The following is a 13,881-nucleotide window of genomic DNA, read 5'->3' as shown; positions in this document are numbered from 1 at the left end:
GTACATCAACTACAATGAATGATTGAAACAACAAATAAATTTTAAGTAAATTAAATTTTACTCTATTTATCCGATTTATTAAATTTACTTTTAAGTATGATTTTAATGTACAACAGACTTGTAATGTTTATTAAATGTAAAAAAAAGAAGTTACCAAATTTGTGAAGATAGACATAGTAAATTCATATTTATAGTAAAAATTGCTTTGTATAGTTTCACAGGAACAGGGGTTGTTGTTTAACACCCTCACCCTCTCAACAAAGTTAATCCATGAATTGGTCCAAAATAACACTAAAAACTTTCATCCAAGACTTGACCCAGACTTACACCATGAAATTTAAATCAAGACTTGATCCAATATAACCCAAGGACTTAAATTCAATATTAGGCCCAAGAACTTTTTATCTCCTGTAGAATGGACTTTTAAAGATCAATATTATCTTTAATGATTTGGTCACAGATAACACTAATATTTATTTACATGATTTACAATGATGATTACCTGGTCAGCATGTGTGTTTATAATATATGAGACAAACTGTGATTACCCTGAAACAATCCTGACTGCTCATCTTCACTATAGATAAACATATTCTTGGTTGAGTTTTCTGTATAAACAAAAAACTTTACTTTAGGAAATGACTACACAATGTTTCAGTTGCTCGATTCATCACTCTGGTTTGATGATTCTTCATTCTCTGAGGATAAACTGCTGTCTGATAAAACTTCTTCAATGTCAATGGGTGATGATTCTTCCATCTCTGTCTGATCTACAGTAACCTCACTACCAAGCTGGAAAAACTGGTTTTCTGAATCTACACAAACTGCATGGTCTAGTTGCTCTTTCTTTGTTACAGAAGCAACAGCTTTCACTGTCTCCTCAAAATCTAATAGATGTTTCCTATTTTTCTAGTGAAAAACAACACAGGAAAGAATGTTTGAATATTTTTTTAAATGAGTAGGAAAATAAAACAATTAACCCTACATGCACTACTGACCAAGATTCTGCCATACCACATAATACTTTTTAAAACATTTTATCAACTCAACACTAACAACCATACTACATGCCTAAAACATCCTACTTTTGAAATATTTAATCAGATGAACACTAACAGCTAGATTACTTGTCTAAAGTAAACAAAAACTAGATTACTTACCTACCATATAGCAGTTTCAAAACCTTTTATTAACTGACTGCTAGTACCTCAACTAATTGCCAGCATCACACTACTTGTAATTCTATTTTATCAAATAAATACTAAATACCAGACTACCTTCCAACTATATATTTTCTTCGGAACTTTTTGTTATTTGACTTCCAACAACCAAACTACTTTCATATCATGCACACTCACATTAATGTTAAAACTTTTTATTCACTAGCCACTAATAACTGGAGTAGTTCCTTATCATTCACTAGTTTTAAAATATTTTTATCAAATTACTACTGACAACCAAGTTATATGCTTACCACACACACACACACATTAGTTTAAAACTATCATATCACCTGGCTACTAACACCAAGACTACTTGTCTACAGCACACTAGTTTTAATACTATATCCCTACAAAACAACAGTTTTAAGAAAGTTGATCCAGCAAATGGTCATAATTACATGACTAATAAACACTAGTTTGAGGCATTTCCATTACATGTCTGCCAGTGTGCATTTTATCTGCACCTAAAATCTTTGTTTTAAGGAAATCAGTACTATGAATGCCATAATTACATGACTAATAAACACTAGTTTGAGGCATTTCCATTACATGTCTGCCAGTGTGAATTTTATCTGCACCTAAAATCTTTGTTTTAAGGAAGTCATTACTATGAATGTCATAATTACATGACTAATAAACACTAGTTTGAGGCATTCCCATTACATGTCTGCCAGTGTGAATTTTATCTGCACTTAAAATCTTTGTTTTGAGGAAGTTATTACTATGAATGTCATAATTACATGACTAATAAACACTAGTTTGTTGCATTTCCATTACATGTCTGCCAGTGTGAATTTTATCTGCACCTAAAATCTTTGTTTTAAGTCATTACTATGAATGCCATAATTACATGACTAATAAACACTAGTTTGAGGTATTTTCATTACATGTCTGCCAGTGTGAATTTTATCTGCGCCTAAAACCTTTGTTTTGAGGAAGTCATTACTATGAATGTCATAATTACATTACTAATTAATACTAGTTTGAGGTATTTTATTATATGTCCTCCAGTGTAAATTTCATCTGCACATTAAATTTTTGTTTTAAGGAAGTCTTTACTATACATGTCATAATTACATCATAACTAAACACTAGTTTGATAAATTTCCATTAAATTAATGAACTAAATCTTTCAATGATCACTTACTAAAAGCTTACACTAAACTATGGCAAAGAACCAAAACCAACTAATTTACTTAACAATGAAAAAAAAGAAATTATTATTAATTTATACTTTTAGTAACATTTTCTTCAAGTGCTTAAATTCCTCAGACAATTAGTACCTTTTTCCTAGAAGACTGGTGAACAGTTGTAACAGCTTCTTGTATTGGATCTTCATTTCCAGAATTATGCTGATCCTATAATTAATTCACTATGTAATATATTTCTTTTAAAACCAAACAATATTCTTTCTAAACTCAAGTGGAAAATTTCATGTAGTATTATGAAAAACTTGAATGGATAAAATACAAAGGTTTTTTTTTATATTGTTACAATATCTTGGAAAGTTAACATTTTCCTTATCTAAAAATTCATTTCCAATAGATACCTCCATGCATAGATTAACTATTTTCTTCTTGAAGTCAAGCTATTCTGTCTTAGAGATTTGTATGCCATAAACCTCATAAAACTCTCACCTAAAATTTATATGAAAACAGGTGAACTTGCACTACTGCATGATAACATATTATGCAGCAAAAACCTCCACCAACAGGAGTGCAGCATACCTTTCTGTGGAAATGCTCTCTCTACATTCACACACAAAAATATTCATTCTTTGACAAGGCAATCAATAAAATGCACCAGGAAAGTAGGGAGGAAAGGTGGGAATGTGCACAGAAGTATCTATCGGAAATACAATTTCAGGTAAGGAAAATGTTAACTTCTGATACGATGACTCTCCTCCATGCACAGATTAGCTATAATCCCACGTTGAAATGGTGGAAGGACCAGTGCAGAAAGTATACTTAGATGAGCCTCAAGAGTGATAGAAGGAAGCCCATAGAAGGGGCACACCTATGGGAGACAGCATTTCATCTCAATCTTCACCCAAAAAGAGAATAGAGAGAGGCAAAAAGCCTGAAAGGTGTCGTAAAAACAGCCAGGATAGGTACATGACTGTCCTAGACTATCATTCTCTACAGGTTCATACCACCTGTGGAAGAAGGGCACATGAAAAAAGTATCTCTGCACAGCTCCTCAACTGTCAGATACTAAGGGTTCACGCCAGTGGTGGGAGGAGGACATTGCAATGGACACAATTTAACAATATTTAGAAAACCACAATTCAACCATCAGACTCTACAGAGCCATTGCCAGCTGTAGGAGTAGGGTTTATATGTATTAATTATCACAGTTGGATATTAAGAAATATCAATAACTCTGTAAGCATAATTGGTAGGGTCAAGTCCTTGCAGGAATATGTAAAGCAGAACAGAGGGTAGGTAATATATGTGTCCAAAATTCACTCAGATATTGTGATGTATCTAGACAGATTTGGGTGATCCATAATACACTCCAGAAACACCCCTACCCAACTTCTCAGAGTAAAGGTACTCTGTATTTTAGCATCCACTTTCAGGCCCTAATTGGTGAGGATTCTCCATGGTCCTCAACCCCAGTGGCTGGTAAGTGGTAAGGGTTTCCCATGCTCCAATCAAGGGGGGGTGGGAGAATTCGCATAGGGGAGACCAGGAGAATGTGCCTGGATCCCCATCCATTCCTCAGAATGGAAAGGTCTTTTATTGAAGACAGAGCAATGGGTAACTATGAAATTTTATTTTTAAAAGCCAGTAAGTGATAGCCAGAGAAGTGGGCAGAAGCACACCTGTGGTGCTGGCTTTTTTCATGATAGTCCATGAAATGGGTAGTCTGGACCAGACTTGAAAAATTATATATGTAAACACTATGAGTAGAGCTAATGGTCTTGCAGAACACTCCATCCCACAGTAAGCACTGATTGCATCTAATAGTTTAATCCTTTTGCAACATGTGTCCCTTTAAACACTTTTCTGTGCAAGTCACTTGGTTACATTCAAAATTTAATCAAACATCTTAACTATCAATGTATGTGAATGAAATTTGAAGTTTTAAGTGCTTTATTCCCAAAGAAAACTTTAAAAAACTACTTAAAACTTAGATGTACTGTCGTGTGACCAAAGAGCTATAAAAATTCTCTACTTTGGCACTCTGTATCTTCAATAATACAATGGTAGTTGTGTAGATGTATGTCTGGACTATAAGATGCTTACATAACCTTTTGACTCGTATGTTTCATAGCTCGATGAACGAAAACAGTTGAAACAAGTAACAAATGCTTTCAACCCCTGACAGGTACCATTGCCCACCTTCAACAGATCTGTTTGAGCTTTATAGCCTACATGTAGATGTTACATACACATGAATATAGTCACCAAAAGAGCTCATTTTACACTATAATCTAACAATAGTTATTTTGAAATTGCCGTACAGTAGTCATCACAGAGTACATGTAACTGACTGTAGTATTGTTGGCTACTTGATCAATTATAGCACTTACGGTTATTTTTTAACTAAATATGTTATAGCTAGAGATACAGTTAAATGGCATTCAGGTCTTAGTTAATTATGTCTTAAAGTGCATAATTGAAAGCTTAAAGAATTTTTAAATATGCATTATACTTTGCATCTGTTCTCAAGGCTTACGATATTACACACAGTGCACAAGAATTTTGCCAAAGAGTTACACATTTCTGCCAGAGACTGTAATACACCTCGAGGGCATCATTGACTTGTCTCAAGATGAATGATAAGTGGTAATGGACAGGAAAGGAAAAGAAAACACTAAAAATTAACTATACGTGAAAAGGAAAAGACCTGAAATCATGAATTTAACAAAAGAAAAATATTTAAAGATATTCCACAAAAAATTAAAAGGTATGTGTTTTTTTCTATTTCCTAATTTTAATCATTTCATTGTATCGTATATTGATGATAATAGCTAGAGTTAGTGATATGGTATAGAAAAATAAAAAATTAATATTCTTTTAGGTTCTAGAGATTATGAAATATGAAATTATAAGATGAAGAATTTTACTTTTTACTTCATATAAAAATCACCTTGGAAGTGAACTATTTAAGAGTTTGAGTGCAAGTAATTACAATAAATAAATAACATACATTTAGTAAAAATTATTAATTAAAATAACGTCATTCTTCGTGTACAAGATACTTATAATCTTCAATAAAACCTTCCCAGTTTTTGAGAGGAAATGTTAAGAAATCCAAGAGTTACTGTATGTATTGTTGCACAAGTGAAATTTGTGACACATTTTCTCCAAATTAGAAATGTGGGAAAAACTGAAGAGAGATATAAATATCCACCATATGAGATAGTGGATCAAATCTGTCATAGAGTTACACGAAGGCCCCAGTTCTGAAAGGACAGTGAGAGAAACCATAAGGAGGAAGAATGTGACAAAACACTGAACAGCCCTTAAGGAGAAGAGCATCTGTTCATAAAAGAAATAACACCAAAAAAAGAAAATGTAGATGGGGATATGGGAGAAAATGAGTAACCACATTCCCCTGTCATGGAATCCAATGGAAAGCAAAATTGGCCAGGTCAAAGGAGAAGGGAAGAGTGGTAATGAGAAAGTGAAAGGAAACAAGGGCATAGATATGTGTACCACAGTAAATAGAAAAAGGACTCATGTGTCCAGGGAAAGCTGAAATAACTACTTCAGGTTTGATAGGGATCTGAATAAAAGGATGGGGAACCACAATGATAATTCAATCAGACAAGAAGTAGGAAGGTGGGCAGTGGATAATATGGTAGAAAGAGGCAAAGAAGAAGGGAAACTTGTAACATCAGGAAAGGCAGAAGGTGAAGAATATGCTACCCTAAAACCCAAGACAGAAGAGACTTACAGATCATGGGAGAACCATTCCATGAAAGAGGAGGAACATGCGACAATGTTACAAAATCGAATGAAAATGGTAACAAAGAGACCAAGGTGATAAGTATATCCTGCACTTCAGCATGTGGAGGTAGAAAGGTGACAGGAGTGGGACAAAGGGGCAGCTACATGATCAGGTGAACTAGATAATCCCATATGCAATGAGAAAGGGATGCCATATCCTTATGAAAGAGTAATGTGTGATGGTGGATCAGACAAGAAGGAAAGTTGGGAATGGAAAGACAGTGCTGAAACTCCATATAAATAAGGTTGGGAAAGACTGTGAGGGGCCACCAAAAGGACTCTTTATGGAGTGTCCAGAAACTGAGCAAGAACCAGAGGGAGAAGATGGAAAGGAGGAAATGCCTAGTAAAAAACGATGGGACAAACTAGATTGAAGGCACAGACAGCCAGGGAATACGAATGAGGCACAGGAGACAGAAGTTAACATTTCCCCAATGTATTTCCAATAATACCTCCACTGACACTTATAGCTATTACTTGACAGCCAGGGTTCCAACTTTGCCCATCTAAGCATTGGTCTGATTTTTCTCACTTGCTCCAGTTTTTTATACCCCACTCAACTGCCCTTGGTGATCCTTTGTCTCGTAATATTCTCCACCTCGTTAGTGCACCCTCTATCCTGGTACTGTATATAAGCACTTCATTCAGATAATTTTATCACTTTTTGAGACTGATACCATACCAGTCTCTAAAGAGAGAAAGGGCAGGAGAGTGTCAGTAGAGGTAGATATTATTGGAAATATATTTTCAATTTAGGAAACCATACTTCCAAACCATACTTACCTCTGCTGCCACTTATAGCTAGAATCTCACATTGAGAAAGTGGAGGGGCCAGTGAGGGCATTATCCATACAAAATGTGTCTGCATAAATCAAGGGTGTACCAAGATAAGAATGATACCTGAGTGGGGGAACCCCACTACATACAGAACAGGTATGCTCTTCACCCTGAACTTAGTTCCTGTATAAAGGGTGGAACTGTACATGAGTAATCATCACTATAGGCCAGCCCCAACCAGATAACTAAGGTTCCACAACTCATGGTTAGAATTAAGGGGGTCTTGGTCCCTATATCTCATGTTGGTGGCTAGGGCAAGTGGACCTCAGCATTATATATATACATACTTTTGACTGGATCCAAACCTGTAGCCATAGAGTGATGCATTCTGAACCGTTGGAATCATGATGAGAAAGTAAGTAACACCAAAGTGGACAAACTTTCCCCCTCCACCTGAAGTAGCCTGCAATGAAACACACCAGGCTCGGAATGATGGGATCATATATGCCTTATTCAAACAAAAGAACAACTCATCCAGTCTGGAATTATTAAAATTCATCCTCACTCTCCAATCAAATGGGTAAGGAACCTTCCACTTGCCCCTAGAATTATGGAGAGAATGTGGAATATTCCACGTTCAAAATTACAAGGAGATAGTGGACCTCCTTCCATGAACAATATACTAAACCAATACTGATCAAAATACTGATGAGATGTGATTCGTAGAACTTTCCTTGCCTGTAATGAAAGTCCAGAATAAGCAATATGGATCAATTTGCAATGCCACCTCGTCAAAGCAATAGAGGATAAATCTTGGTAAACTGACAGATCCCAATAAATAAAGAGTTGATTTCTAGCACCTCGAAATTAGTGTGAGCAACACAACACCTCAAAGCTCTGAGAAGACATAACAAATGATCTGGGTCCGATCGGTCGTAGAGGTTAGAAATAGCTGGCAAATGAATTGATGAGAAGAATTTATCCCCTAACCTAACTGCCAGAGTCTTAGGAAAAAAAGTCCTATCAGGGTAAAGCAGAACATAAGTAGAGTGATAAAAAGTCCTATGTATATGTAGCACAAACAACTCCAACCTACGATGACAGTAGCAACAAAAATACTTTGAGAGAAAGGTGATAATACAAGGCAACTTTAGAAATTAAATCCCGATGTCATGCGAAGGACTGCATAACTTCCATACATGAAATTTGAGCTTGGGAATGTCTGGGTGTAGAATGTCAGATCAGGGTTGCCTCAACAGAGATGGAAAAAGAGGAAGTGGCAGTGGTGGACACTCTTGAAGATACTGTAGAAGAGAAAACTATGGTTGGGCTGGCCAATATGTGGCTACCAACAGTAGTAGATTGAATCATAGCCAGAACTCTGGGTAACAGATGAATTGGGGGAAAGGCATAGACATGCAATCCCATCCAATGTTGACTGAATGCATCTACTGCCAAAGCCCAAAATGTCAATAGTTGAGAGTTCTAATGAGTGGTGAATGCGTCAATCATCGAAGTCCCGAATTGAGAGCAAATCCACCAGAAAACCTTGCAATGGAGCATCCATTTGGTCAGGAGAATTCAGTTGGGCTGAGACAGGTGATATGCTATAAAGTTCATCACCCCTGGAACATGGTAAACCAGGAAAGAATATCCAAAGTTTGAAAACCAAGGTCCAGAGAATTCGTGTCCCCTTGTTGTGAAATGTAAGAGACCACTGTAGAATTGTCAGAATGAATCATGTGAGATTTTCTCCTTCAATAGATTGAGACCATGAAACATTGCCTGTTGGACAGCAAGAAGTTCTAAAGTATTGATGTGGAATAAGTGTTCACCTTCAATCAATAGACCCTGGAATTGCTGATCTCAGAATGAGGGGGCAGTTTAGGAACACGGAATGTAGTGTTGGTCCAATCCAACTACCACTCGAGATCTAATATGTTGCTCCTGATTAAGAAGACTGGATGATAGAATGGATTGTAGTTCATGATACATTGGTCACGCAGCAACCACTGAAGGGACCACATGTGTGTTTGTCCCAAAGGAATCAGAGCCGGATGGGAGTCAGCTGAGCCCAGCTTAAAAATGTGTTCAAAAAGACACCCAGATGGATAATATATTGAGTTGGCAAGAGAACAGATTTCTCAGCTCTGATAAGAAAGCCAGCCTTGGTGGCTTCTGAAAGGAGAATAAGGGTGTGTTGTTCCACCAACTGACGAGATGATGCAGAAGTAACCAGTTGTCCATATAATGGTGTGTGCACAGGCCCAAAGCATGAAGGTGATGAGAAAAAGCTTGTACAACTCTGCAGAAGACATATACTGCAAATGCTAGGCCAAAGGGCAGAGCCCTGAAATGCAGAACCTGACCCTTGTGCATGAAACACAGGTAAGAGAGGAACGACTTTGCTACAGGAATGTGGAGATATGCATCAGCAACATCAAACTTGATCATCCAAGATCTCGTGAAAAATGCCAACATAGGTTGAGAAAGGACTCCATTGTGAACCTGAGATGATCTAAGAATTGGTTCAGATGAGAAAGATCGATGATCAGCCGCTAATCTCCCATCTTCTTGGGTGCAACAAATAAATGGGAATAAATTCCCAGGAAGAACGAGATTGACTCTCTCTATCATCCCCTTGACCAATAACTCTCTGATAGTCTTGGAATGAAGATTCATACTCCATGGATCTATTGGTTGGAAGAATAATGGAGGTGGAAAAGTGAATTGAATGACCAACCCTGACACCAGAACCTGAAGTACCCACGTAACCTTGCTTCTACAGGCCCCACCAGCATAGGGTAGTCACCGATGCCTCTCAGCATGAACAGCAATATCAGATGAAGTAGGAAAACTAACTAGTCACCCTCAGACCTTTCAGCCAGCAAGGAAGGAGTAGATTCAAAGGCATCTGGAGAAAGCCCCAAAACCTCACAAACCCAATTGACTACCTGAAGAAATGGAGCAGGAGGTGGCTGATCCAAATTGGCCTTGTGAGAAGCCGACCTAGTAAATAAAGGTGCCAGAAAATGAGAGTCCCAATTCTCTCAAAACTGTTTAGGATCATTGGCAAAAGCAGCCTCAGAACCCCTTGGAGAGATGCCTTTGGACTGAATATATGTCTCCATCACACAACAAATCAGCTCATGTACAGCCTCAACTGAGAATAACCTCCCCCCTCCAGCCATTGAGGGATGCTAGGTAATAGAGGTGGAATATGGGAGGGCTGATTAGAAACAGTAACCTGGGAATTCATGCCTGAAAATGGTGTGTTGCATAAACAATTATTAAATATATTTTTGTACAGAAATGAACTGGATGCTGTGAAAATTGCAACCTAGGATGTTAACTATTGCAATACGTCTGTAGAGAAACCTGTGTCTAAAAAGTTTGTGGAGAAAGAGTGATAAAATTATCTGAATGAGGTGCTTATATATAGTATCAGGATAGAAGGAACATTGATGTAGGTGGAGAGTATCACAAGACAAATATCACCAAGAACAATTGAGTGGGGCATAAAAGACTGGGGTAAATGAGAAAAATGCATAGATGGGCAAAGTTGAAACCTTGGCGGTTGAGTCATAGCTATAAGTGGCAGAGGTAAGTATGTTTTGGAAAAGAGGAAGTATACAAAGAGGGGTGTCACAATAAGAAAGCAGAACAATAGGTGAGAAACCAATCTGTGGGTAGGACATGGTCCTGTCAAGAAGACGACCCACAAAAGATTTGCAGTGCGTATGTGACAGGTTATGAACACATTCGAATAGCATAGGCTCAGAACCAAGACAGAACACCATCTTCTAGACATATATATGTAAAGTAAGGAAAGAAGATTAAACATTATCTACTAAGAGTAGATGTTACAGAGTAAGTAGACACATCTAAACATTGACTTTGGGTTACTTTGTATGGAGCAAATGATTATGTCTAAACCCTATCTGCTAATACACTTTAAAGACTATGGGGAGAATGAAGAGGAGAATGAACAGGAACGAACTATTATCCACAAAGTGTCAATGCTAAGAAGTTATGAACTATAACAAAATAGTATTGTCTATGTATGACTTGTCAAGGGATAATGGACAATAACGAAACACTACCATGCATTGGTACAAATTATGTAGAGAAAAACTATGACAACATATTAATCGTTAAGTGGAAATTTTAAGGAGTAATCAACCAAGTCTATACATCACCAACAAGGTGTTGCAAGTTAACCCTATGACTACCAACAAAAAAGATTGTTAGTCACTCTTGCCATACTTCATTCCAAAAATAAAACTAGTGGTGAAATTGCTTGAAATTTGACAAGAAATTTCTTAAAAGTACGTAGTTTCAAAAAAATGAAACATTTAATTTTGATTTTTTCTACCATTTATAATAAAAATTCGTTATTTAATGTAATTATTTACACTCAGACTCTGAACAGTTCATCTGCAAGGTGATTTTCATGTTGAGTATAAAAATATTATCTACTGCCTTACAGTTTTCACATTTCACTTGCATAATTTCTAGGAACCTAATAAATGAATATCAAATGTCTCTTTAAGGTAAATGTTTATATTTTATTTGCCACTTTCTCTACAACATCACTAACTCTAGCTATTATTATAAACATACAGTGCAATGAAATGTTTAAAATTAAGAAATGGAAATATATAATACCATTTATCTCTTTGTTGAATAATTTTACAATATATTCTTTGGGTCATAAGTGTAATTCCACATCTTTATCTTTTCAGTTATAGTTTTATTGTTAATGTTTTATTTTCCTTTTGTGCTCTTCATCTTTGATTATTTATGTCAACATACATCATCAGGTGTCGGGCAGGTGATATAACGTTAACATCAGCAGAGACTGTTTAGCCTCCAGCAAGATGTTGTTTGCTCTTGATTGAGTGCAGCAAAGCATAAAAATATTTAAAAGTCATTAAACCTTTAAAATATGAATTTTAAAACATAAATAATACATAATTAACTAAAATATAAAAGTGAAACCTAAATGCAATTTAACTGTCTATCAAACTAATATGTATAAGATGAGAAAAAATAGCCAAACACTAGGAACACTACTACCAACAATGGACTAAGCTTCATTTCGACTTCCTTTGTAAAACATACCTGCCCTCATTAAAACATATAGTGTGAAATATGCTCTTTTTATTGGTTATAAGCATACCATTCACATTAAAACTGTTGCTTAGCAACACAGCTTCTACTTTGCAAGTGGCATTACTTATCTTGAACTGAGGAATTTTTGCAACAGTTTCGTATGGGAGAAGTTCTTGGAATATACTCAAATTACTGGTAAACAACCTATATACAGTGTACTTTGAATGTCTGCACAAAGACATCTACATCACACACACAGTTTCTTCTGTATCAGCTCTTAAAGTTGAGATTTGTAACCACAAGCATATCACATGTCAACTGTAGTTTTAATTATTGTTTTAGAGGTTTCTTTTGAAATAAAGGAATAAAACTTAGATAATATAAGACTTTGAATTATGACATACTTGATAATAATAATAATTGCTTTAAAATACATTGATAATAAAGTAGTTTAATTAAATTTTGAATGTAATGCATTAACATTTGCAGAAAGGGGTTTAAAAATGGTGCCAGTTGTAATAGGGTTAAGAACAAATAAACGATATTGAAACATTATCTCCTATGTGTACATGTTAAGGGGTAATAAAAGAGAATGAAAATGTTTAAGTATGCATGCTAAAGAGGAACTAAATCGAAGCATTACTTATCTTGTGTACATACTAAGGAGTAAATAACTACAATTAAATGGTACCCACTAAGTGACATAATGAGTAAGAAGCTATGGCTAAACAATATATTTGGTGTGTAATATGCAAAGAAGTAATGAACTTGAAATAAACATACATAAGTAAACATGTTAAGAATAAGCAATTATTTCTAAATATCAACTGTTGTGTATATAGAAGGGATCAATGAACCATGACTAAACAATATCCTATGTCTAAACATTATCCTCTAAGAATACAATTAAAGAAGTAATGAACTATGACAAAATATTAATCCCATGTGGACATGATAAGGAGCAATAACTAGAAACAAACCTTAATAAGGATGTGTACATGACAAAGAATAATTAACTAAAACTATGCATTGTCTTCCATGTGTACATGTATAAAAGAACAAGAGGTAAAGATTAATTTCTAGGTATACTTGTTAAAGAATAAGGAACTATGTCACACTATGCCCTATTGGTGCATGATATATCATCAAGCAGTATTGCAAGTTCACATGAATTTTAGGTAGGAGTTTCACAAGGCCAGTGGCATGTAAAACCAAAACCCTAAAGCAAAATAGCATGACTTCAAGGGGAAAATAGTTAATTTGTGTACGGAGGTGAGTCATCATATTGAAAGGATAAATTTAAAATAATTTCTAAACATATATCTACATAATATATGTGCAAAAAACTAAAATCTCACAAAAGTTTATGTTGTATGTTTTTAATCATAAAGAAAAGTAGAAAATTAAAAAGCCTCACTACAAAAAAAGTAACTGTTACTATGCCATCTAGCACAAATTGTAAAACCAGTTCTCAGGTAACTACAGATCTGACAAGCAACAAGAATTACCCTTCGCTTTCTTGCATTCCTAGATATCTGTTTTCCTTTACAATGCTTTGTATGCACTCTAAATGAACGCCTCAATTTGTAAGTCTTCCCACAAATGCTGCACTCATACACTGGATATTCAGAATGGATGGCCATATGTTCTGATAAACCCTGTTTGGTTTTGTGGGCTTTAAAACAAATGTTACATATGTGTGGACGATCATCAGTGTGTCTACACATATGTCTTTCTAGGCTGCCTAAAGAAAACAACATAAACATATATATATATATATATATATATATATATATATATATATA

The 13,881-nt window shown here is 35.5% G+C and overlaps 1 protein-coding gene across 6 annotated transcripts in view; it reads right to left on the bottom strand.

The window, feature by feature from the left end:
- Window positions 1-6: 6 nt before the first annotated feature.
- Window positions 7-13,881, bottom strand: part of LOC106458794 — an 82,906-nt gene continuing 69,031 nt past the window's right edge. For 5 of the 6 annotated variants that reach the window (XM_022385138.1, XM_022385134.1, XM_022385135.1 and 2 more), the window contains 3 exons: window positions 13,585-13,820; window positions 2,507-2,581; window positions 7-909 (listed from right to left, as the gene is read on the bottom strand). In XM_022385138.1, coding sequence (XP_022240846.1) covers window positions 655-909; window positions 2,507-2,581; window positions 13,585-13,820 — 566 coding nt within the window. In that variant the 3' untranslated portion in view covers window positions 7-654. Of the gene's footprint in view, window positions 910-2,506; window positions 2,582-13,584; window positions 13,821-13,881 lie in introns of those variants that run through there. The other variant, XR_002610442.1, reaches the window with a different exon arrangement.

The sequence above is a fragment of the Limulus polyphemus genome, unplaced genomic scaffold (genome assembly GCF_000517525.1).
Source record: "Limulus polyphemus unplaced genomic scaffold, Limulus_polyphemus-2.1.2 Scaffold517, whole genome shotgun sequence".
NCBI lineage: Eukaryota > Metazoa > Arthropoda > Merostomata > Xiphosura > Limulidae > Limulus > Limulus polyphemus.
The sequence above is the reverse complement of the archived record's forward strand: the minus strand, read 5'-3'. Positions and strand labels throughout refer to the sequence as shown.